We start from the raw sequence: 26,783 nt of genomic DNA on the forward strand, positions 1-26,783 counted from the left end.
GAAGCAGCTTCAAAGAAACATAAATATATTTGAAATCTACTTTCAAACAGATGTAACCTGGAATACAGTTATCACTAAATACACTAACCTCATTTCTAGATCCTGTCTCAGATTTTTAGCACAATCCCAGCCATGCTGTAGCAGTGTGCAGAGACAGATGGTGCAGTTTGGTGACCAGAGCAGCACAGCCACCTTAGTGCTTTAACTAACCCTCAGGGAAGGGAGAACAGGAAGGCAAGAGGCAAAGAAAACTTAATTTTTTCCCAAGTATAGGAAAATAATATTTACAGCCTACACTTTCTCCACTGAAATCTTTTAGAACTAAGATAAAAATGTATTGCAATTCAGTTATTTATGATGCTTGTGGCACTGAGTCTCTGAAACATCAGAGATCCTGTTGTATGATTTCTTATTGACATGGTTTTGGTCCACTTCTGTCTGGCCATCCAGGTCCTATTCTTCTCAAATCTTTTGATGTCTATCTTCCTCATGTTGCCAGACTCACATTTCAATTTCTCCTTCCTGTCCCAGTCCTCCACAATTCTCTTCCCCCTGATTTGGTATTCAGCTCCTCTGAATTTGGCTTGGTTTCCTTCCATGCTCCCAGAAAAGAGGTCAAACTAAAACACTCTGCTCTCTATTCCAAAGCCTGGGTTCACACCAGTTCTCACCAAAATTTACAGCCTTACATCTGAGGAGCTACTTTTTACAGCACTTTACATCTGAAGAGCAAATCCAGCACTGCATTTGCTTTCCAAACAGAAGTTATTTCAGCCTCCCAAGTTTCTTTCTGAAAGCAGCAATACCCAGCATTCAAGGCCTGCCCAGCTCATCAGAAACTGAAAACCACAGGTATGTAAGATGCTCTTGTTCTCACCCAGTGTTTTGTTCACCTTTAAACTAAAGCTTCAGCCTCAAAGACAAGTGTTTGTCTAATAGCAGGGTTCCTAATGAACATTTTGATCAAGGAATTCAAAGAACACTCAGGCTGAAATGACACTGCAGAGTGATCAAGGGCTCTGCTAAGGCAGAGGGAGGCTCTGCAGCTCCTCTCAACATCACACAGGAGTCAAAGTCAGCAGTGACACACGAGGGGATGGCTGCCTCACACTCTGCTCCTCTCCCTCACTGAGCACTCCTGCACTTGCTCTTCTCTGCAGCCCGACCTGTTCATGCTGACATCGCCTCTCCACGACATAGATCATCGTTTTATCCCAGGGACCAAACCAAACCTCTGCTTGAGGCTGGCTGCTGGAGGGAGGAAAACCACTCTTTCTTTTTTAAAATTCAAATATTTCTATTTTAAAATTCAAATATTTCTCTCAGATTTCATCTGAAAGGAAGCTGTAAATTCCCTTACAAGAGTTTGAAAAGACTTGTCTCACCCCTTAAGCTACTCTAGGAGCTCAGGTTCAGCAGCATGGTCAGGAACATGTCAACACTCCACCTCATCCAGCAGAATATAGCAAACTTACTGTTATATAATACATACACTCTATATATATATATGTGTGTGTACACACTAATATACTATATATATATACACTAATACACTATTTCTATACATTTAAGTTTCATCTGTTTCCTGAAGTTTGGTTATTCCTGCTGTAGTCTGCAATGATATTTAGTGAGAGGAGATAATCAATGAGGAAAAACAGTTGGACCAGTTTTACATATTCATGCATCTTATGGAGCAAGAGTATTTGTGAATGTGTTCATTTAAAATGATTAGTAATTTCCCTTTTCAGTGTAGATGTTTTTCTAATGATTTTTACAGAAAAAAAAGAAAAATATTCAAGTCTGAATTTCAACTAATTCAAGTTTTTCACTGGAATTCTAGAAAGAAAAATCTCTCATTTTGCAACAACTGCCAGGCTGACCCAAGATGAATATTTTCTTCAAGTCAGTTTTTGTATTTGACTGAGTCTTACTATGTGTGCAGCCTGAGACTTTGCCCAGAAGTTCATCCTTTTGCCTGATATGTGGGTTGAACTGCAGCAATTTAGGACAGCTTCTCTAATTTCTCTAAAATGAAGCAAATCCTCTGTGCTTATCAAACACAAAAAAGGCTTGAAATAATGGTTCATTTGAAGTGACAACACATTGAGTTATACATGCACTGATTTGCATGTTCACTGGTGCTGCACAGAACTGGATCTGGAATGCACATTTTGTACTAAATGCTTTTAAATAACTATTCTGAGTAATCAAGATCATTTATTAATAAGTAGTATTACCTTGTGCTCACTGACATTCACAGACTTTAAGAAACTCCACATTTCTGTTCATTGAAAAAAAAATTAAATCTATCAGTTTATTGTAAAAGCTTTCAGTTAGAAATGCAAAAATATTTTTCTGGGGTCACCCAAATGCCAGATGGCAGCAGAGAAGCTTTCAACTCAATTCAGAGGCTGAATTAATCTCCTTAGCACAAATAAATTACCATAGATTGTAACAGAAAGAAATCTGACTCCACAATTTAAAGTTTTTTACAAGGCAATTCAGCCTCAGGTGAAGCTCCACGAGCTCTCTCCCAATTTTCAGACACTTCCATAAACCACGAGGAAACAAATTCCTACTTTAGCACTGCATTGTAACACTAAGCAGTGGTAGTGACACAGCCAACACTTGGTTTCCAAAAAAGGGACCCTTGAGAGATTTTCTGAAAGCAGTCCCAATACCCTGAGATTTCAAAATGAAAATAGAGAAAACTTAATGAGGAAATACGTGAAATATACGGAAAGTACTGTTCAAAATCAATGTGTGAGCAATTTAAATACCTCCTTTGCCTGAGTGTTTCCTCTGGTAAATGTAAATACAGGTTTGATAACAGACACTGATTCCTTGCATGTATAAAGTATTTTGGAACCATAAGCAACTGATGGCTAGGAGATGACCAAGAAAATTCAGATAAACTAACAAAAAATCTGGTGAATTTTCCAGATGATTAAGATTTGCAAAGACACTCTAGAGAACTCCTAAATTTCTGCACATTAATATTGCAGTAAAATGTCCTTAGCACATACACATTTGTAAATCTTTGACTGAATGCAGAATACAAAACAGCATTCACACTAATAGCTTATAAATACACAACTACTCTCAGTTTTGACTTTGGTTCCAAAGTGTTCAACTATGCAACAATACTCTCATTTCTACACCAACACTGCATAACACACTTCTAGTATGATACAGCCAGAAATTAATGGTTGATGAACAATCTCTGTTTAATGCTTCCTCAACTTCCTCTTTTTGCCTGCAGAAAATAATACATTTACAAAGAAAAGACCCAGCATCTGTGGGAAAACCCTGTATGATGTGCTGGGCAAGGCACATCCAGCAGTGTGGGGGCTGACCCTGGCCAGCAGGAAAACACCACACAGCCCCCCACTCACTGCCCCCTGCAGCAGGACTGGAAGGAATTAGAAAAGCCCAAGTGAAAAAAAACCAAGTTTGTGGATGGAGACAAAGATAGTTTAATAAGCACAGGAAATAGGAGAGAAAAAGCCAAAGCAAGTGATGCTGTGTGGGAAAACCAGAAAGCTTTGATACTGCACAAGTACTGCTCAGCAATAGTCAAAACACTGGTTATTATAAACCAGCTTTAGTCACAAATCCAAGATATGCAGAAAACTGGCACCTTAAAATATTATCACAGTTTCACCAGTTTTCAGGACACCACAGATGTTGCATGGTTTAATTTTATATAACTTTATTCATAGCTTCAAATGATAAAGATATTTATCCATCTTTCTGCTATCACTCTCAGCAATGCCAGATTTTGTAACACACTGCAACAAAAAAGACATGCAATTGACTGTCTAGCTGCTTATAGTACTATAAAATAGGTTAAAAGGTAATTATTGACCATATGTATTTGGCACATGTGTTGACTAAACAGATCAGGGGGAACATGGCTCATTAGCATGTTGGTGGTACTTGGTGCTGTGAGCTGGTAAAGTTACACATTACCGACTGCTAACCAGAACAGTCCCCTGCACACGTGGGGTCCAACTGCTCAAAGGTATTTACAACTCAGCAAGGAAAACAGGACAGCTGTAGCCACTGTAAAACCACTGCACATCTTCGTCACACACAGAAGTGAAAAACAGCATCCATGGCCCATTCTTCAGCTGATTATTGTGTCACCACCAAGGGCCAATGCAGGAGATCAGGATCTAAATCAAGAGCATTAAGCTTACTCTTGGAAATAAATAATTTCCTAGAGCAGATTTTAGGAAGATGAGCTGTTCTGCAAACATCACTGTTACCATCACAGTTTCCTCCCTTTTATCTCCGTTTCCTTGAATTACACTGACCATGACTGCCTATTTACATTTCACTGAGCCAGCCGATATTAGAAAGCCCAGCTGAATTTACAAGATGCAAGTGAGTGCTCAGGAATCACAGAAGACAGGTCTCAACAGGCCTGGATAACATTTCTGATGTGTGAATATCATTTATTCCAATGAGGTGAGGTCTGCCCAGTGTCTGAGCTCACAACACTAAAAGATATACCCACAGTTCTAATCAAGCTTACTCTTATTAGTACAAGACTCTGCATTTCATACTGTCCATTATGCTTTTTATCCCAGGACTACCTTTAGTACTATGTTACAAATGTTTTGTGTTACTCTCTCACACATGCACACTATTTCCTAGGCAATGTTTACCTGCTAACACATCCTTATTGACACAGTCACCACGTGTTTTTAATAAGCTTGATTTCCATCTAATACCGCTTTACATTAATGGGCTAACAAACTCTATTAGCATGCACACACAAATAATGGATCACTGTTCATTATAGAGCAACTACATGAATCTCACAACAGAAATAATAAAATGTAGCTGAAAATCTTTCTGCAGATGAAGACAAACAACTACTAATTTGGAATGGGCTTTTTTCCATTCAGATATCTGCTAAAAAGATTGCTCTGCAGTGCATTTTTAAGCAAATTAAGTTAAATGCAAAGGTACAAGCAGACCAATAGTCTGTTTGTGAGACAGTAGAAAATTATTATTTTCACCAGGTGGTTTATACATTACAACTTCAAAGGCTTTGAACTTTTTGTACTAAGTGTTTATAAATATCAGGACACACAACAGCCCTGCAAACCATCCCCACAGACCATCAGGCTTCTCTATAAGGACAAAAGCACTGGGAGTTGCTCACCACAAGGGACAGGGGCCTCTTCCATGAAACAACACCAATCAGTCCTGACAACAGCACCTGGAACAGAGAGCAGAGTTACTAAAGAGGCATGAGGGTTATACCAGTGTCATTAAAAACACAGCAGGTAATGAGATCAAGTTAATACACAGCCATGATATCTATGTCCAGAATGCTGGAAACCAAATACTAAAAATAAAATGCTTTCCTTTTATCTTCAATAAAAAATAAACAGAACTAGTACTAAGCTGTTTTTAAACAATTTTCAATCCAGCTGCCAGATCCACTCAGTTGTGATCAGATCACAAGAAGTTAATTAAAATATTTCTTCTCTCCCAGTCCCAAATGCTATCAAACACTAAAGGAGAATAAATATATAGTCAAATGTTCTTGTGATCTCTTAACACAATTGAAAATTAGCTAAAAAAGGGGAGTAATGACAGAACAATCACAAAAACATCTAGGTATCCAGATAAATTAGCAGAAGGTTTTTTTGTTCTGTTTCACCCACCCAAACAACCTCCCCACTTGATCTTATGTTTGAGAGGACCCATACATTCATTAAAACTTGGATTTAGCATACAGATACCTTACTTCCTATACTACAAACCAAAAGCAAGCAGGATTCAGACCTTTATGCACCTAAGATAATCTTAGGTATTTTAAAAAATCATGCGAATTACAGTTGAGTCACCATAAGATTTACATGTAGTTAAAAATGGAGAAAGAAACAAAAAATGGGGTGAGGGATATTGACCCTCGTGCAGGAGGAAAAAAAGGTGGAGAGGAGCATTTTTATTAGAACACCGAATTACAAAAATAGCAAAGTAGAACCCAAATAAAAGAATGGGAGAAAAGAATGCACAATATATTTATTTCAAGAGTCCACAGTGTCATTTTTTCACCTCAGCTTGTGCAAAGAGTCTGTGTAACAATTACTTCTATACTTAGCTAGTCACCTTTCCCACCCATCCCTGCTTCCCTAACAATCTTTTGGGTGTAAAAATAGCAGAGCATAATAAACAGAAATGCATCTATATCTGGCCACTGCAGAAGTGATGTACACTGCCCTGGGAAGCAGGCTGGAAACAATCCAGTCTAGTGATGCTTGGTGGGAATGTGGAGAAGGAGCTGTTGGTTATCTGGAGCAGCTGCCCTGGGAGTGCCCAGTTTAAGCTTTCACAAAGTCTGCTCTGTGGACACTCACTGTGAGCCTGTTTCGAGCATTTTTCACAATCTGACAATATCCACAGCTGCAGCAGCTGTTGAAAACACTATTCAGAAAGACAACATGTGGAAAATGTGCCTTTTGCTATTTTCTTTAGTAGCTATGCCATTAAAAAAAGACCCCTCAAATTAGGGGTTTTTTGTGAAACCTCAGTGTTAGCTTCTAAATGAAGTACAAATGCAACAGCTGGGAGATAAATGCAGAGTAAAAATGAACCAAGACCAGCACATGGCTATCAAAGACTGTCCAGATAAAGCCTACATGCAAATGTGCATAGTTTGTATTCCACAGCATTTCCTACAGCAGAGGAGTCACACACTTCTGGATGGTGGCCAAGTGAAGGAAAAATCGAGAATTCCATCTTTGCCATTAATTAAATGTGCTCACACAGCTATGTTAGCTTATTATTACTGTATGATAAGTTGGCTCTGGGTTGATAATCCTGTAATGTGGAACTGCACTCAGAAGGTAAAATGACAAGGTTAGCTAGTTTATCTGCTGGCTAGACAGCACATGCTCTCAATTAAATAAATGGGCTGGCTGAAATGGTGAGGTTATTAAAGAAAACCCTTCAGGAAAAGAAAGAAATTGCATTCCAAACCAGAGGATGTATTGATACATAAAATATTTGTAGGTAAATCAGTATTCACCAAGTCACATGGTCAGAGCCAAGATACTGTAATGCACTACCTATGAGTAGCAAATCTTTACTTTAATTTACTGTGTGACCTCCCATGAATTAAACCTCTACCCCTCTTGTCTTATTTGTGGCATTGCACAAGGTGCAAGAAGGGAGCTGATCCCTTTTGTTCAGCTGAACTACAGCTGTGTTTGACCTTTAGAGAGGCCTTGCTGGATGAAAGAGGTACATGTGTTTTGGTTTGGAAAAGGAGAGTTGCGTGGTGCTCACTGTACTGGCTCTCCATGCAAAAGGTCAAGCACAGCCAGGCCACTTGATAAATTTACACTCATTAAAGACACAAGAACTCAGTGTCCCACCTGTTTAATATTGCCATTATAAGAGGTCACCTCAACAATGCTGTCATGTAATTTACCAACCCCCATTAGTCCCCTGTGTTACCCAAAAACTCATTTTGCCTTGAGGTGCAGCTACTTTCAGTGCCAAGCACCTCACATTAACCCACAATGGGCACAGCTACATAACTAGGAAAAAAGCACACAGGACATCACATAATGACATTTAGTTAGAATACACCCCATTACTATCAAAATAGAAATCTACAGCTTTCTCTTGATATTGAAGATGACCAGGAATTTAAGAACCAAACCAACAAACCCAAACAAACAAGTAAAAAACCCCAACCCCCAACCAATCTTTAGATTTTGTTTTCTCTTCAGCTTATACTTCTTATAAATACAACGCTAACATTAAATACAGAGAGCAGAAACCTCACTTTATTTCTACACAAAAGCAGCAATTATTTGAAAAGTAGTATGCAATTTACAGGCCCAAAATATCTTACAATAATCACTCAGACTATTCAATAGCTCAGCATTGCAATCCATATGGCTTCTTCTGCTTTTCAAAAATCACAGTGTCACAGGTATTCTGTGCACAGGTTTTTTCTTTCTTAAATAAAAATAAATTGGAGTTTGAGGATTTTAACAATCCCTTAACATTGGCAATGTGTTTGGATTTCAGAACCTGCAGAGTACATTTATCTACTACCTTGGACCCAACTTCCATCTGCTGAATTGTAGTGAACCTCCCCATCACATAATAATTGAAATAAATGACAGCTACTAAAATCATTCAAAAAAGTAGCTTTGCCAGATTCCTTAAGGAGAATTCCCACAGATATATGTAGATATATGTATCTGCTGATTACCACAATGCTGATGCACAGAGAAAAAACAGAGTTTTTTCATCAGTGCTGACTTCTGCAGCATTAGAAATGCAGAAACTCAACATGCATATGAAAACTCCATTATCATCAGTGCAAGTGGTGCTCATGCATGACAAAGATGCATTTACTTTAACAGGCACATACTGAGGCAGGACAAAACCAGAAGGTAAAATTACTTTCTAGTACAGGGACTGCAAACAAAGGATTGGCCCTTGATGGTGTCTTTTCCAGCATTTTGCCTCCAATGTCTGGTGAATCCCTAAAAATTTAGAAGGGTCTGACTTTGAATATGGGACAGATCAGATGATGCAGTCTCTCAATGTATCTTAAATCATCTGCTTTCCAAGTCTCCAACTCCAAAATGGCCTTTATAGGATATACATTCTCTATTGTGGTTCCTTTAAACTTCTTTTCTGAACTACACAAACCTCTATTAATATAAATATTAATTAAAGCCATACTAGGTATAGTGAAACACTATCAAGGTACAAAAAACTAATAGAAACTTAAAATTACTGACCTCTATGTATTGATTTGCTTAATAAAATGAATTTTTTCTTCCTTAGTTAGACTTGGGATCAAAAACTGGTTTCCTAGTCTAATATAGAGCACGAGTCATAGAAAACTCCAAGTTTTAGTCTCTCTTCTTATTCCTGCTCCATTGCTCAGCCTGGTACAACATATATCAAGTAATTGGGTTATTTTCTACCAGTTTCAGGGTTAGCCATGTTTTCAGCTTGTAAATACAAGACCAATTCTGTAACAATGGATTCAGTCACATGAAAATAAGTGTACAAGTTCTTCACAGTAATTGCTGAAATTCCTTCTCAGGCCTCTTCTAAGAACTAAATTTATGTGCTTACAGAAATCTGTGTATGTGTTTGCAAAAAGGAGTGTTGTGAAGGCAGGTAGATAACCCAGAAACCAGAGTTTGTGACAACACATCAGACAAACACCACCAGGGCGGGCCAGAACAGGCGCAGCACAAGCAGGCAGCTGAGTGGAGAGGGCAGGGCAGGAACTGGGCTCCAAAGGGAAATCCCAGCACCAGCAGCGCTTTCTGCCAAAGCACAACAGCAGCCATGCTCCTGCACAAGGGCCTGAAGGCACTGACACTTCCCAAGGCTCCCCTCTCGGGGCTAAGGAGCACACACTACTGCAAGGATTCATTGTGTCAACTCAAATGTGCCTGGAAGGGTGGAGTTCAATTGTACCTTAACAAATATTATCCCCAATGGCCTTTGGTTTTAAGTGTAAAATAAATAATATTCACACGTCAGAAATGTTATCCAGAGAGTCTAAAACAATGGCTGAAATATCTTCCAGGATGATGTTTCTGTGAAATCTACCACAGCCCTTGTAAAAAGTAGACAATTATTAAACAAAATGTAAGCATTAAATAGTGTGTGAGTAATGTCACAACTATCATATACTCAGAGACTATAAAAGCATGACACATTACTACCAGAGCATGAAATCTTCTTATAATAACACTCTCTGCAGCATCTGCAATCCATTAGTGCAAAATGCTGGTAAAGTTAAATACACACTACAGGAAAAAGAACTGTGCTGCATGGGAATTAGCTGAAAAGTAACTGGAATAGCCCACCAGTAATATTACTCTCCATTCCAATTCCTGGAAAAACAGGAAGGATGAAAATCTCTTGGGGTGAGGGTGGTATGAATGCATTAACAAGTACCAGAAGAAGAAAAACGCATACACACACATACACATAAAAACTGTATGGACAAATAAGAACAGTGGCTTGGTTTTGGAATGGTCTTCCAGGAAAGTCATCCTAAAGAGTGGGTGCTAATAAAAATCATACCATTACACCACATTCAAAACACTGCAAAAATCAGTCATGGGCTAAAGAGTTTTTAAAATAGTTAACATAAATATTTATTAGCAAATATGCAAACTGACTGTTCAACATGCAGCTATCACTAGAATCCAGGCACTGCTCTCTCATTTACAGGCTCCATCCCTATAAACACAAAAAGCACAAGTGCCACCAGACTGCAGCCACCAGCAGAAGATCTGGACACTGAAAGATAAATACAAGCAAGTCAGCAACAACCAGAAAACTGCAATGATTTAAGCACAGTTTTGTGCTACTTTATAAAAAGTGTCAGTGTGTTCCTGACTCACAAACACTTCATCATAGCTGAGTCGCTCTCATTTATCCACTGTGATCCTAAAACCAATCTAATTCTAATTGCCATGGAAACAGGAGCAGAGAAACAAAATCCCTTGGTGCCCCACAAGAACAGGACAGTAAAATTACCTATACATTGACACAGCTACCAGACTGTATTAAGAGCACACAGTTTTGATCTCATTTTAAGCTCTGGGGTGAGATTTTTTTGGTCTTGTCTTTGTATTCCTATCAAATATTCTCCATACCCACCAGGAATCTGCTTGTAACCCATCTGCAGTTTTTTTCTAAATGGAAACAATTTAACATACAGAGAAAAACAAGCATTGATGGAGCACATATCCATCAGAATAATATATTCTTCAATTATAAAAAACTTCATATGTTCTGTGTTTGTTACCCTTTTGAGAACTGTTATGCTCAACTTCACTAAAATATGCAAACTGTATTAAAAGCTATGGACAGGGATTTAGATAAGATATTAAGCACGGAGCTGATATGTCAGTGACTCACAATACAGTCTTAATTCTAATCTGGTTTTTATTAAACATACTCACAGAACACACCATTACATTATCTTCTATGTTCCATATTTTAATCCATGAGCATTAATAAGGCACACAGCCATTAGCATAAGAGTATTTAAACAGAAAGGTAACTAAGCAGTGTGGAACGAAACCTCCAAGCTTTCAAATGTATTAGATTATTTATGAACAAACCTGAAATAAACAATGACTGAGGAGCAAGCTCAGTATGTGCTGTTTCATAGGGGAAGAGTTTGAACACAGAATAAAGTCTATTGAGACACTGTAAGGGATAACATAAGAAGATTTTGTGGCCCTTGGACAATTCTCTCAATCTAAAAGAAAGTTCCCTCACAACCCAAGCAACTTCCCTTCTCCAGAATGACCCATGGATGAAACAAAAGACCACAAGTGCTTTGAGTAGCACCAGGGGCAACAGTGCTGCAGAACCAGCTACTGTGTTCCACAACGTTCAAAATGAAAGCCAGACCAAGCAATTATTTCACAAATAATTGACTGAATAAATGTGCTGCCCATCCATGATATTCAGCATCTGTACAGCAGCTCAGATCAAGGGTGGATAGCTTATCGATTCCTTGAAGCAGGAAGGGTTTACTGAGGCAGCAGTCAAAAGCTTAATTAAAATGCACTGAACCAAAGAAATCAGTGAAATTAGAAGCAGTTTGTCCAATATGATAGATCTGTATGCAGGTGTGGTAAACTCAAGTGTCAATTCTTTCCTCATCTGAATAATTATTTTCTTGGGCTTTATGTGCATTCCATGCAATAGATTTACAAAGATGATTTCTAAGAGGGACAAAACCTCCCCACCTACAAGTATATTGAATTTCCTTGCCAAAACTACTGATACATTTTTAATTGTTTGCAAAGAAAGAAATAATGCACTTGAAATCATTGGAAAGCTATTATGAGTCTATAAAATGAATCATGCTTTATTTCTTTCATGATAGTTACATTCCTTCAAGGGTGGAAAGTGTGAAAACTTTAATTTATCTTAATTCCAGTAATGAAGGATTCCATATTTTTTTATTACTAAGGCAAAGGTATCACCCAGCTATCAGATCTTCACTTCCAGAATTTTGATTTTATGTTACATTGCATTTTAAAAAAAAATTATATCCATAATGTTATTGTGACAAAAAAAAAGAGAAATTTCTTTAGACATTCCCTAATCGGTTTTCACACCAATCTTGACTTGTATCATTGACTCAGTACAGAAAATTAATCTAGAAATATTGTTTCCCAGTAGCATTAGGAAATTACTAATAAGATTTTTGCTGCTGGGCTCTTCCAATAATTATAAGAATGAAGACTGAGATTGTTTAGATTACTGAAATGAGACAATGGCTCTTTCAATTACTGACACAATTTCTCAGGGGATGAAAGCTGAGGTGTATTATAAAGCAATCCAAGTATTGATAACAAGAGCATTTTCTTTGCCTCAAACTCAGAAGAGCTTCCAAATGCACACAAAATGCAATGCCTCTGCACATCTCTAGTGCAGAGAAAGGTCCACTCCCCCTGTTCCATAGATCTTTTGGAGATGTATTTCCAACTGCAGTGCCACAGGGCACATGGAGAGAGATTAATCAAACAGCAATAGAGCTCCCACTCTATCAAGCACCATCAGTGCTTGGCCTCCAGGCCGTGCCACCAGATAAAGAAAAGGTTAAAGATGCACAGGCAGCAATGAGAGAGATAAAGGAACAGAGTAAATATTAAATGGTCACATCAGATAAACACTGTCCTCACTGTCCTCAGCCTACTGACTTCTGTCACCATGCTCCTGGTGAAAGCCACTGCTGCTTTCACCATCTTTCCTGCCACAGCCCTTCCCAGGCAGCTACAACCACTCCACACTGCTGGCCACCACATCCAGAACAGGACTTCAGAGGGAAAGGACAAATGGATTTGGATAAACACAGGTTTAATCAAGGATGGATAGATGCCTTCCAAGCATGCCAACAAACCAGGGGTTCTGAAGATGAATTTCATGGCATATAATAATCTCATTAGTTACTATTAAGGACTTAAAATACATTCTTTTTAGACGTGCTGCATACAAGTTATAAGATACCTGGTTTTGACAACCCTTGAGAATAACTTTAAAACATCTCTAATTGGTTTGGAAAGAAAGACAAAAGGACTTGGGCAAGTAGAAAAGAGTGTATCACTCCAGTACCACAAACCAACCATGAAGTTCTACCATGCACCCAGAAGAAAATGAGCTTTCAATGCCAGGAGCAATGAAAGCCATCAAGCTGTAGAGAAGAGAAGGCACATGTATTGGTCTGGTCTGGGGAACAGGCAGGAGCTTTTCTCCCACCAAGCTCTTGGGCAGCACAGTGACACAGACTTCCAGCTTAAGACTGCAGAACTACCTGGCAAAGCATCAGGGTTCTCTGGTGAAACCTGACATGTGACATGCCCCCAAAATTCAAGGCAAACACTAGGCAAGAAGTAAAAGCACCAAAATCTCTAAGTCTAATTCTACTGTAGAGGCTTCTTAACCTGTCAGCAGGCAATAGGTTTGGGGAGCACTTGAGGTGCTCTTCCAGGAATTTTAGTACATTTGATTATTTGGGCAATAATAGCCCAAATGCTGAATGAATAAAAGCATAACCTTAGTTCCAAAATCAAAGCCCAGAGCTATTTTAAGTGCAAGGAGAATGCAAAAGAGGAAATCCTATAACCACTACAGATCAACTAAAATGCCTCTTTTCATAAGAGATTCAAAGAGATTACTGATGTATAACACTAAACTCATTTGCATAGCAAGTTGTAATTTTTAATAAACATGGTCAAAACACATGAACTCTTAAGCACTGCAGACAGAAAAACATCCTGTATAATACTGGTTACAAAACCAAGCTGGATCATCAAATTGAAATATTTCCCATATTGATTTGGAAATAAAGTGAGAATAAAACACCAATCTTCATATGAGACCTCATCTAACACCAGACCCATTTGCCAGATCCTGGTGGTCTGCTTTCTAGGATTATTTAATGGCCATTCAACCACAAACCACACTCATTGTACAGAAACCCTTTTCCCATAGAAAAATTAAGCTCAAGGAGTCCAAAGGTTTATTCCACCTGACTCTAAGGTCAGGACTTCTGGTAAATATAATGGGAACTGTGTGTCAAGATTAAGAGAAAAAACATCTTGGAGTCTTAAAAAAGCAGTTTTGCATTTTTACATTACTGCTAGATTGAAACACTTTACTCTAAAAATTTGTTCCTGGGGTTTTACAAAATCATTCATCATCACCAGAACTCAGACCTGCAGAAACTGGTTCCTTACTGCATCAAATAAAACCTGCATTGTACAAGATCCATCTGTATTGTCACCTGTGGAGGAAGTAAAAACCCAGAAAAGGTGATTCCCACTGCCATGTGAAGCATGCTTGTTTAACAAGGATTACAGATTAACCAACATCATTCCTGACCTTTAGAGTCGATCCACTACCGTGTCCAAAAATGTTAATTTCATATGGTACAGCCATTCACATACAGGCATTAGACTGAGCAGTGTTTTGCTCTCTTTAAAACACCTTCTTAAATGCCTCCTAAGAAATAACTTTGACTTTATCTAATATTAAATGGCCAAGCTCAAATATGACCATTTTCCCACTTCAGCACACAGTCAGATGTCTCCATTTAAAAAAATTCCGCAGAGTCAAAGGCAAAGCAAACTGAGTAAGCAGTACATCAAACTCAATTATATTTCAAAGACAGGGCCTCTTTGGTTTGTTCTACTTGTCTCTGATTGCCTGCAAAAAGCTCACAAAGAAGCTTTGAAATTACCATCCCAGCAAGATTCCCACACTCTCAATGTTTGTGTTACTGCAGCCTGGCTGACCACAGACTCAACAAAAGCCTAACATATTGACTTTCATAAAAGCAGCTATATCCCTACTTCAGCTGGAGATACTTTATTCATTAAGACAGGATAAACTAAAAACAAGACAGAGACTAATACTTACTTCCAAATGATTTAGGGCTATTACATTTTATGCACACTAACATAGCCTAAAAAGTTTTAACTTGTAACTTTGGCATTCAGATTCCATCTTTGTTAAATAATTTTGAAAATTAGCTCTCAAAACCCAAGACAGTGGGATGGTACTCTAGAATATGAGGTGTCACTTGTCTTTTCAAAAAATATGCTTGACTTTGAACTTAGGCATGTAATAGAATGGGATAGTGACTTTGCACACAATATCTGGTTTTAGAACCATCTTCTCACTACCTTTCCACATTAACTTTTCAGAATCACCATCTGAGATGAAAAAGCTTTATTTTTAAGCTGAAGAATGCAGAGAGAGATGGATCTCTTCTGCTCTGGCCAGCAGCTTTTTGTACACATGGAGAAAGTTGACAGGAAAACAATGACAACAATGGTTGTTCTGACACAAGTATCAAAAGCACTTTACAGAGAAACTTGGCTTTCTAGCACTATGGGACAGACCAAGGACCACTTGAAGCTTACTGATTAATGGATAGGAGAAATTCAAATTGAGTTCACCTCAAACACTGAGCTGGCAGCTGATGTGAAGAAAATCAGCCTCAGTACTGCAGAGCTGTCAAGGAAGACTCTCTCAAGTTATTGCTACTGATTTGTAGGAACATGACAACCTGTGTGGTGTGTCAAGGAGTCTCTGCTTAGGGGGTACATCAGATTCTGGTGACTTAACTGGGAATTATTCTCTGCAGGACAATCTGCAGTAGTAATTACATCCTATCTTGCACTACAGTAAACACATCATGACTAAACATAAAGGCCACAGAACTGAGACAATCCACTACAAAATCAACAGAACAAGGTTTGGAGGTTGGGAAGAGGGGGTCAATTTCTTTGTTTTGGGGTTGTGTTTTCTTTGTTTGTTGTTGTGTGGTTTTTTTTCTTTTTAATAGGAAAAAAATCAATGTAAACATCAAGTAAGTTGACAGAACAGACAAGGGAAAAGAAAATAGTATAGCAATAAAAAGAATAGCTCTACACACAATAAAAAAGGCACTGAAAAATGTGAAAGTCACATTAATAGAAACTACATTATGCAAATAGTCTGCTATTTCTGTTTCATTCATCAACTTGGGAAACATAGATATTAGAAAGCCTCTAGATACTACTGATTTTCATTAGACAAAAAGTCACTTAAAAGATTCAAAGCTTGCTAAATGGGATTCAGTTTTCCTACAGCTTCTACAGCATTTCCATATGTACACATCAAAGAGATCCCAGATCAAATCAGCCTCAGCTACCTGAGGGAGCTCACAGGTACCAGCTGGATCAGGAACCCAGAGCTGGAACTCTCCTGTTCTCCTCTCACAGACCCCAGCAGAAGGTGAGTCTCAGACTGATGGAGCTGCACATGCAAGAGTATGGGCACTGTGCCCGAGGTGACAAGGTGCACTGTGCTCTCACAGCACAGGTGACAATGTGCACTGTGCCCGAGGTGACAATGTGCATTGGGCTCACACAGCTCAGGTGACAGTGGGCACTGTGCCCTCACACAGCACAGGTGACAGTGGGCACTGTGCTCACACAGCTCAGGTGACAGTGGGCACTGTCCCCTCACACAGCTCAGGTGACAGTGGGCACTGTGCCTGCACACAGCTCAGGTGACAGTGGGCACTGTGCTCTCACAGCTCAGGTGACAGTGGGCACTGTGCTCTCACACAGCTCAGGTGACAGTGGGCACTGTGCTCACACAGCTCAGGTGACAGTGGGCACTGTGCTCACACACAGCTCAGGTGACAGTGGGCACTGTGCCTGCACACAGCTCAGGTGACAGTGGGCACTGTGCTCTCACAGCTCAGGTGACAGTGGGCACTGTGCTCTCACACAGCTCAGGTGACAGTGGGCACTGTGCTCTCACACAGCTCAGGTGACAGTGGGCACTGTGCCTGCACACAGCTCAGGTGACAGTGGGCACTGTGCTCTCACAGCTCAGGTGACAGCGGGCACTGTGCTCACACAGCTCAGGTGACAGCGGGCACTGTGCTCTCACAGCTCAGGTGACAGTGGGCACTGTGCTCACACAGCACAGGTGACAGTGGGCACTGTCCCCTCACACAGCTCAGGTGACAGTGGGCACTGTCCCCTCACACAGCTCAGGTGACAGTGGGCACTGTGCTCACACAGCTCAGGTGACAGTGGGCACTGTCCCCTCACACAGCTCAGGTGACAGTGGGCACTGTGCTCACACAGCACAGGTGACAGTGGGCACTGTCCCCTCACACAGCTCAGGTGACAGTGGGCACTGTCCCCTCACACAGCTCAGGTGACAGTGGGCATTGTGCTCACACAGCTCAGGTGACAGTGGGCACTGTGCTCACACAGCTCAGGTGACAGTGGGCACTGTGCTCACACAGCTCAGGTGACAGTGGGCACTGTGCCTGCACACAGCTCAGGTGACAGTGGGCACTGTGCCCTCACACAGCTCAGGTGACAGTGGGCACTGTGCCTGCACACAGCTCAGGTGACAGCGGGCACTGTGCTCTCACAGCTCAGGTGACAGTGGGCACTGTGCTCACACAGCTCAGGTGACAGTGGGCACTGTGCTCACACAGCTCAGGTGACAGTGGGCACTGTGCTCACACAGCACAGGTGACAGTGGGCACTGTGCTCTCACACAGCACAGGTGACAGTGGGCACTGTGCTCACACAGCTCAGGTGACAGTGGGCACTGTGCTCACACAGCACAGGTGACAGTGGGCACTGTGCTCTCACAGCTCAGGTGACAGTGGGCACTGTGCTCTCACACAGCTCAGGTGACAGTGGGCACTGTGCTCTCACAGCACAGGTGACAGTGGGCACTGTGCTCTCACAGCACAAGTGACAGTGGGCATTGTGCTCACACAGCTCAGGTGACAGTGGGCACTGTGCTCTCACACAGCACAGGTGACAGTGGGCACTGTGCTCACACAGCTCAGGTGACAGTGGGCACTGTGCTCACACAGCTCAGGTGACAGTGGGCACTGTGCCTGCACACAGCTCAGGTGACAGTGGGCACTGTGCCCTCACACAGCTCAGGTGACAGTGGGCACTGTGCCTGCACACAGCTCAGGTGACAGCGGGCACTGTGCTCTCACAGCTCAGGTGACAGTGGGCACTGTGCTCACACAGCTCAGGTGACAGTGGGCACTGTGCTCACACAGCACAGGTGACAGTGGGCACTGTGCTCTCACACAGCACAGGTGACAGTGGGCACTGTGCTCACACAGCTCAGGTGACAGTGGGCACTGTGCTCACACAGCACAGGTGACAGTGGGCACTGTGCTCTCACAGCTCAGGTGACAGTGGGCACTGTGCTCTCACACAGCTCAGGTGACAGTGGGCACTGTGCTCTCACAGCACAGGTGACAGTGGGCACTGTGCTCTCACAGCACAAGTGACAGTGGGCATTGTGCTCACACAGCTCAGGTGACAGTGGGCACTGTGCTCTCACACAGCACAGGTGACAGTGGGCACTGTGCTCACACAGCACAGGTGACAGTGGGCACTGTGCTCACACAGCTCAGGTGACAGTGGGCACTGTGCTCTCACACAGCTCAGGTGACAGTGGGCACTGTGCTCTCACAGCACAGGTGACAGTGGGCACTGTGCTCTCACAGCACTAGTGACAGTGGGCATTGTGCTCACACAGCTCAGGTGACAGCGGGCACTGTGCTCTCACAGCTCAGGTGACAGTGGGCACTGTGCTCTCACACCTCAGGTGACAGTGGGCACTGTGCTCTCACACAGCACAGGTGACAGTGGGCACTGTGCTCTCACACAGCTCAGGTGACAGTGGGCACTGTGCTCACACAGCACAGGTGACAGTGGGCACTGTGCCCTCACACAGCTCAGGTGACAGCGGGCACTGTGCTCTCACAGCTCAAGGTGACAGTAAAATTAAGTTCTTCATCTTATCAAAAACTTTTGCTGACTTTATGCCAAGTTATACACACCTACTGCTACATTCCTTTCCAATCAGAAACAAAAACTCAGATCTAATCTACAGAAAGGAGAGCAGAGATCCTAACAAACAGCATTTGTCAACATCATCCTTAAAAGTGAGTAACTTGCCCAGTATATTTCTCTGCATTATTTCCCCTTTAGAACTCACCTTGATTTATCTAGCACACTGTATAGATTCCCAGGGAAACTACCTTGGTGCAGGAATGAAACATAGCAAGTGTAAAGAAATCTGTAAATCAGTTTTTAAAAAACTCATCCAGCTCCCATAAAGAATCAAAATGAGTCTACAGAAAACTCCAGTAAATGAGCCTCAAACCAGTCCACAGGTGCACTTGTATAATTTAGCATTTGTATTTAGTTTTTATTAAGTGCATTTTGTAAAGCTGACAAGTGCTTAATTGTCCTGAGTACAAGACAGCCCTGCATATCAAGTGACTCATTCTGCAAGAGCAAAAAAATGGAAAAAAAGAGGAGTGAATTGCACCAGAGCATCTAAACCTGGCATATGTCAGTCTTGCTGAAAAACCCCAGCAGAGTGCCCATGGAACATTAGGAAATTTTAAATGTCTCAGTGCAAAATCACTTTAAAGGAGCCAGCACAATCCACAGCAACCCAGGGTGCACGGCCTTGAGTCCCAGCTGAGGAGCCAAGTCAGAGCTGCACAGCCCCTGCATGGATTCAGAGCCTTTGTTATCCTGAGCAGCAGCAGCACTTCTCAGCTGCAGGACTGGATACAATATTAGCCCAGAAAATGAGATCAAAATATCAAAGACCAAACAAAACATGCTTTTGTTCATTCTGGAGTCAAAAGAATCAGGAGAAGAGTCCTGGGACACAGAAAATGGGAATTCTAACAGAAAGTCATTTTGATCTTGAAGGTGGCATGGAAATCATCAATTAATCACAGCTTCTGCTTCACTAAATACTCCTTAAAGAAAGAGGAGGAAAGAAACTGAATAGGAAAGAATGATGAGTGCTGTCAAAACCAAAAGACAATAATATTCAGCATTCAGCGAGTATTAATGTGGATTGGGAATCTTTTTTATTTTAACAATTCTCACAATAAATAACTCTTGCAAAAAACTTCAGTTACTCTCTTAAAATGACACTGATTTTGTTCCCTGGGATAGAAAAAAAATCATCATATTCTCAGACATTTTTGTATTTCAGCATGTAAAGGAACTTTCATCTATAAAGGAACTTTCATCTGTCTTCTCATCCCACTTTCTTCAGAATTTCCTTCCTACTCGTTGTAAAACTGTTCCCAGACATTACAGAGCCTTTGTAACACTCACAGCATTCAGCCTTGCTTTACACCAGGACCATGTACTTTTTCTTTTTCCACAGGTTTACAGTCAGACACTCAATGGCTAAACACCTAAGAAAAGTCTAATGACATGAAGAGAAAAAAAAAAAAACCAGACTCAGAAGGAAAGTACAAAGGAAAAAGCTGGAAAGCTTGGCTCTTTTTAGAGTAGGTTTCCTGATTCTGGAAAGCACAACTCTTTGTCCCTTCAATAGGTCATCTCACCTTTCCATGCTTCAGACTCTGCAAATTAAGAGAGCTCTTTGCTCATTCACTGCAGTGTTGCAAAATTTCATGAACTTAGAGCATGTTATACAGCGTGTCAGATTCTGCTTGTAATAAACAAGCTCTATTGTACTTTTTCAAAGTAATTTCAGAAAAGACACCTTTAGAGAGCCATACTTTGTCCCTGCTGTAGTTACCTCAGAAAGTTCTTAGTCTCTCTCCTGATATCCCCCCTACAGAAACTGCCACAGAAATTTGGTGGTGATAGAGGGACCCTCACTGATGTCCTAATTGTTTTCATCAGCTTCTGACACTGCTGATAACTGCTCTGAAGGACACAGGACTTTATCCCCAACAGGTGAAAGATGCAGAGAAGCATCCTTCGTTTTCTCAGTCTTTATTTTACAGAAAGACCTCAAATCCAGAATTCCAGTTCAGCTTCACAAGAAATATTACCAAGAAATATTATTGATCATTTTGCAGATCAGTTGTGTTAGAGCACAAAAAAACTGCAGCAGGGGCAGCAAAATTGTTACTGCTGTTGATAAAAACAAGGAAAAAAGACAAAACCTGTCCTGTCTCTTCCCTCCAGGCTTCCTATCCTACTTCCCATCTTGAGACATGGAAATCAGTAGCAGCATCAAGTGGATTATCAAGACAGGAGGTAGAGAGCATTGTCAATCCTCAGCGGGGTTTGGCTTTGTTTTGGTAGTTTTTTGTTTGATTTTAAATTCACACACACACAAAGAGTAAAAGCAGATAACTGCTAAACAGGGAACTCTGCAGCAGGCAGGCACTGGGGAAGTGGGATATGAAAAAGAAAGGGCCAGAGAAGTGAAGTCAGAAAACTGTCAGAAGTCAGTAGTATAGTCAGAAAAAATGTAATGAAAATCAAATTTAAAAACATCATTAAAACTAAAAGCAATACTGTAACTATTAATAGAAGTGCAAACAAATATATCTTTTTTTTTGCTAGCAGCCAGCCAAAAAATAAACCACTTGAGATATAAAAATATGATAGCAAAATGAAAAATATTCTGCTTTGTAGCTGATAATTTATCCCCATTAAAGTTTAGTATTTAACATAAGCTATGTCTTTTGCAGATATATTCTGTAAACTTCTGAAAATGTTTGAAGGTATGGAGAAGCAGCAGAGATGCTGCATGGCAAATGCACAATTCACAGAGGAGCAATTGATGCCAAGTGATGCAGACTCAAAACTCTCATTCCTGTTCCAGCAGCTCTGCAGCCCATGCTCAGTGAAACATTGCACTGCTGCCTGCCCAATTAACATCTTATTTTATTGTCTCAGCAGAGAAAAAAAATCACTGCATAGCTGCTCTTACAACACAGAAATAACCCCTTGCTATACCTCAAAATATGATAGCAGTGAACAGAGTTTGTTACTCAGGTTATTACTAGATACAACAAAGGGCATTCTGAACATCTATTTTACACATCAAAATATTGAGCCACTGCATATTCAAAGATAATATGCCAATTTTTAGGATGCTTTTGGACGTTCCACTAACTACAGACACCATAGTTTATAAAAAGCTTATCAAAATTCAATTCCCAAACTGACAAAGAGCAGGCTTAGGTTAGGTGTTAGGTAGAAATGGTTCCCTGTGAGGGTGGGCAGGCCCTGGCACAGGTTGTTCAGAGCAGCTGTGGCTGCCCCTGGATCCCTGGAAGTGCCCAGGGCCAGGTTGGACGGGGCTTGGAGCAGCCTGGACAGTGGAAGGTGCCCCTGCCCATGGCAGGGAGGATGGAATGAGATGAGCTTTAGGCCATTCTATAATTCCACTACATACATTGTGCTGCAGAATCCATGATTCTTGCTCTCCTACTGATAACAAACTCATATAAAAATTCATTAGTTTCTTTAAAATATCTTCCTGAAATATAAGAGAGTTAAAAACTAGGATCTGGTACTCTGTTCCCATATCACAGTTATTTACTCTTGTATTCACTGAAGTTCTTGTCTCACTTCCTGACAGTAAGGTTATGAGTACTCAGAAAACAATTACTAAAATCATATGTACAATTTTGAAATTGGCAATAAACTACCTATTTAGCAATTGTAACCCAGGGACACAAAAACCTAATGGTGCTGATTTCTAAATACTCAAAGAAAAAGCAGTTTGCCACATTCTGAAATATTCTCTAATACCAATTCTGTAAGTAGTAATAACAGAATAGAAATGTGGTCTGAAAAGTTCCTTCAAATTGATCTACATCTTGGGAAAGCCAAATAAACCCAATATTTTTCTGCCTCAAGGTCTCCAAGAGAGGAGATCAGCAAAGGAAGCTTTCTCAAATCAGTCACTTGCACGATTTTATTTTCCTCAAATATACAACCTCTCAATTATATTTTTCCCCTAATTTCTCACTTTTTTTTTTACTTTTTTTTTGCAGTCTGCAGGATGTGCTTTTAACAGTAAAGAAATCCTGAGCTCTAGGTAAGCCTTCACACTGAGCATTTGAGTGAGTCAAGCTGTGCAAGATATCACAGTGCTTTCCTAGAACTCACTGTCAATATTTGGAAACTAAAACCATGCTTTTTGTCTGCATTTAGTGATTCTGCAGGGAGGCAGTAAATTATCTTTCTGTATGCTGTTATGGCTTGTCATCTTTAAGCTATAAAATCCATCTCCACCTTATACATGAAAAGAAATCACTAACATATCAAACCTTGATATTAGTTGGAATACAGTCCTAGCCTAGAATTTTCAAAGCAGATGAAGTAAATAAGATTCAACACTGAAAGGAAATCACAGTAATTAATACTTCTAAATGACTCTGAAAATTTGAATCTTCATTTTTCCTTCTTCTGAAAATGACAAACTGTATACATTTATGATTTTACAATACCACTTACCTGTCAGTAAAAGGCTATAATTTGTTCTCTGTTGCACACCAAATACCTTTAAAATCAAAGCAGAAGACTTTTAACTAGAAAGCTATTAAATATTCAAAGTAATTTTCTGCTACAGCTCGAGTCAAACATGACTTGAGTCACATAGCGCTGGCTTCCAATTTATAAATCCTTTTAGCAGTGTTATATAAACACAACAGAAAGTGATTTTCTCCAAGTATTTGTACAGTAATTCCTCTGAGGAACAATAAGAGAGAGAATGGAACCAGAAAACACGTGCAAGTGTTAATAACTGGCAGATTTACAAACATGAAACATCCTACATACTTATTAAAAAATCATTTCAATGACAGCTATTACACCTACTACCAAAAGCAGTTCTAATGAACCAGAGACTGTCAGATTATTCCAGCATGGCAAGAGGATCATTAGGGACTAAAGCAGAAAGACAAAACTGGCTGAAGCCAAGGAGAGACATGTAAAGCTTCTTCTAGGAACACAAAGCCACAAGATTTGTCCATTAGCTACCAGGAAAGCTCCTCCCATGAAAAGTTCTCCAGCCTTCTCCACAGAAAATACCTTCTGGGTTTTTTCAAAAATGGTAGCTATGACCAGTTATTCAATACTTTTAAAAGTTCCAGGGTATGAATGCAAATCAGAATTCATAAAAAAAACCCCTGAGATTAATTTGAATCCTTCAACTATTGCTGTATTGAAACACACAGCATCACAGAGTGGCACCAAACCCACCCATATCTCCAGCTAGCACCCAGGAGTTTCCACCCCTCAAAAAGCCTGCTATGGATCAGCACAGGGAGTGTGTGCAGCTCACCAAAACAACGTGTGTGTAACAGGAGTGTCACACCCACAGGCAGCGCAGGCCAGCGGGAGCTGAGCTGCCGAGGGAGCAGATGCTGTTGGGAAGCTGACATCCACGGCTCTGCCTCGGCAGGGTTTGTTTTGGTTGGGTGCTTGTGGGGGTTGGTTTGTTTGTTTGTGTTTTTGTTTGCTTGTTTCATCTTGTTTCGGGTTTTTTGTGGTAGGGTGTGGGGGTTTTGTTCGGTTTTTGTTGATAGCTGGAGTGTATTTTGGTTGTTTTGCTGAGCCTTAAGAAACAAGATCTAGCTCTAGTCTGAGCCCATGGATTTATATGCCCATCCAGAGCCAGCCAGCATGAGAGATGCTGGGGAAGCAGAGCTGCTGGGGGAGCACAGCTGCTGGGGGAGCACAGCCGCTGGGGGAGCACAGCCGCTGGGGGAGCACAGCTGCTGGGGGAGCACAGCCGCTGGGGGAGCAGAGATGCTGGGGGAGCAGAGCCGCTGGGGGAGCAGAGCCGCTGGGGGAGCAGAGCCGCTGGGGGAGCAGAGCCGCTGGGGGAGCAGAGCCGCTGGGGGAGCAGAGATGCTGGGGGAGCACAGCCGCTGGGGGAGCACAGCCGCTGGGGGAGCACAGCCGCTGGGGGAGCACAGCCGCTGGGGGAGCAGACCTGCTGGGGAAGCACACTTCCCAGTTTAGTGCTACCCAGTCTGCACGCTCAGAGAGCTCCAGAAGATGAGTCAGAGCCCAGTGTGCAGAATTCATTCTGGAAGTGTGTAGCTATAATATTTTCTGAAAAATCTTTTCATTAGGATTTTTCTTCTTGAGAAGCTGAGTGGCCTCAGGAACAAAACGTAATCAATGGTTATCTGCTGCTGTGGAATGCAACAGGTACATCTGTGATTGGTCTCATGTGGTTGTTTCTAATCAATGGCCAATCACAGTCAGCTGGCTCAGACTCTCTGTCCAAGAAGAAGCCTTTGTTATTCATTCCTTCTTTTTCTATTCTTAGCTAACCTTCTGATGAAATCCTTTCTTCTATTCTTTTAGTATAGTTTTACTGTAATATATATCATACAATAATAAATCAAACCTTCTGAAACACAGTCAGATCCTCATCTCTTCCCTCATCCTAAGACCCCTGTGAGCACGGTCACAGAAGTGCACAGCTGAACCCACACAGCTCCCTGGAGACACACTGGGATAACCATCCACACATGACCTCAAGCTGGGAGACATGCTGGTACCACAACCAACCTAAGAACTTTGAAACATGAAAAGCAAGTATTTCAAACAGGAAATTAAAAGGTGTTTGCAAATGAGGATGCTCTAACACTGCTGAAAAGTAAACTCAAGAGAAGTAAGGTATTAATACTTGAGTACATAAAGGGACCTAACTGTCATAAAATGGGAAAAATGCAGAAAAGGACTTGAGGATTAGTTTAGCCAGGAACTAAAATATAAATAACAAAGTGACAGAGGAGCACAGGGGCACAGACAGCATCTGGGAACAAATTAGCAGGAGTGTCATCCATACAGATTGCACAGTATCCATCCTGCTGCAATAAGCACTGGTGAAGATTCTCAGCAAGAATGCTCTGCCCAGCTTGCCCACGTGTCATTAAATATACCCAACCACTGTAGAGAATCTAGGTCAGAAATAAAGATGCAAAGAGATTTGGAAAACTATTTGTAAGTGAAAGTTCTGTATGGTTTACCCAGGCTAAAGAGCAGTGGCATTTTCTGGTGGTTTAAAAATCCTCAACAAATGAATAGCAACATTTGCCCTTGTGTCCACCATATATGCATCAAAAAATATCAGAAGTTTAACTTCCAGAAAAAATTCACATTCCCTATTAGGTTATATAGAGTTAATGTATGAGATTCATATTAGCACAGTTAAGTGCTGGAAGATGCAATCAAGGTTACACAGATTCCTTTATTACCTTACTTCAGGAACATCTAAACAAACACTCAGCTGGAGATGCTGCTGTTTATAGATGGATCTCACACTGAAAATAGAATAGATGAGCTGTTGAGACCCATGCCAGGTGCATATTTCTATAACTTGATGATTTCTGTAAAAAAAATACATTCTTGATATTTTATTTTAGTGTGTGCATACATATAAGCACAGAATATATTTGTAATACTAATTTATTTTCTAATTTGCTTACACAAAAATGTGTATGTATTTTTGGACATTACTATTTATTAAGAGAACATCATAATTCTCAGAGAATGCAGTTTAGCACTCCTTTGGTACATTCAGGCAGCTTTGCTGGTGCACTTACAGTGGATTGGAAGCAGGGAAGGTTTCTGTGTACTCTCCATCACCAAGTATCTCACCTGGGAATTTAGTTATCACTATGCCCTTCCTAAATCTTATATCAACGCCTACAGTTAAAACTTCTGAGACTCCCAAATTCTTTATCAAACAATTTAGTGGTGAAATCCAGCCTAGGTCTACAAGTTAAAACACAACTATCAATTAATCTCTAAATATAGAAAGACTATTAAAGAACCAGCTGGCATTTTAAAATGATGAAAGCCAACACTGTTCTTTGGCACTAGCTGCTCATCAGCACTAGCTGATGTTGCTAAGCTACTGCTGCT

General features: G+C 40.8%; 1 protein-coding gene across 4 annotated transcripts in view; it reads right to left on the reverse strand.

Moving 5' to 3' along the window:
* ENTREP2 (endosomal transmembrane epsin interactor 2) overlaps positions 1-26,783 on the reverse strand; it is a 92,276-nt gene that overhangs the window by 50,031 nt on the left and 15,462 nt on the right. For all 4 annotated transcript variants that reach the window (XM_066559145.1, XM_066559144.1, XM_066559146.1 and 1 more), the window contains exon 2: positions 5,177-5,233. In XM_066559145.1, coding sequence (XP_066415242.1) covers positions 5,177-5,233 — 57 coding nt within the window. The remainder of the gene's footprint in view (positions 1-5,176; positions 5,234-26,783) is intronic.

The sequence above is a fragment of the Molothrus aeneus genome, chromosome 13, assembly GCF_037042795.1.
Source record: "Molothrus aeneus isolate 106 chromosome 13, BPBGC_Maene_1.0, whole genome shotgun sequence".
Taxonomy (NCBI): domain Eukaryota; kingdom Metazoa; phylum Chordata; class Aves; order Passeriformes; family Icteridae; genus Molothrus; species Molothrus aeneus.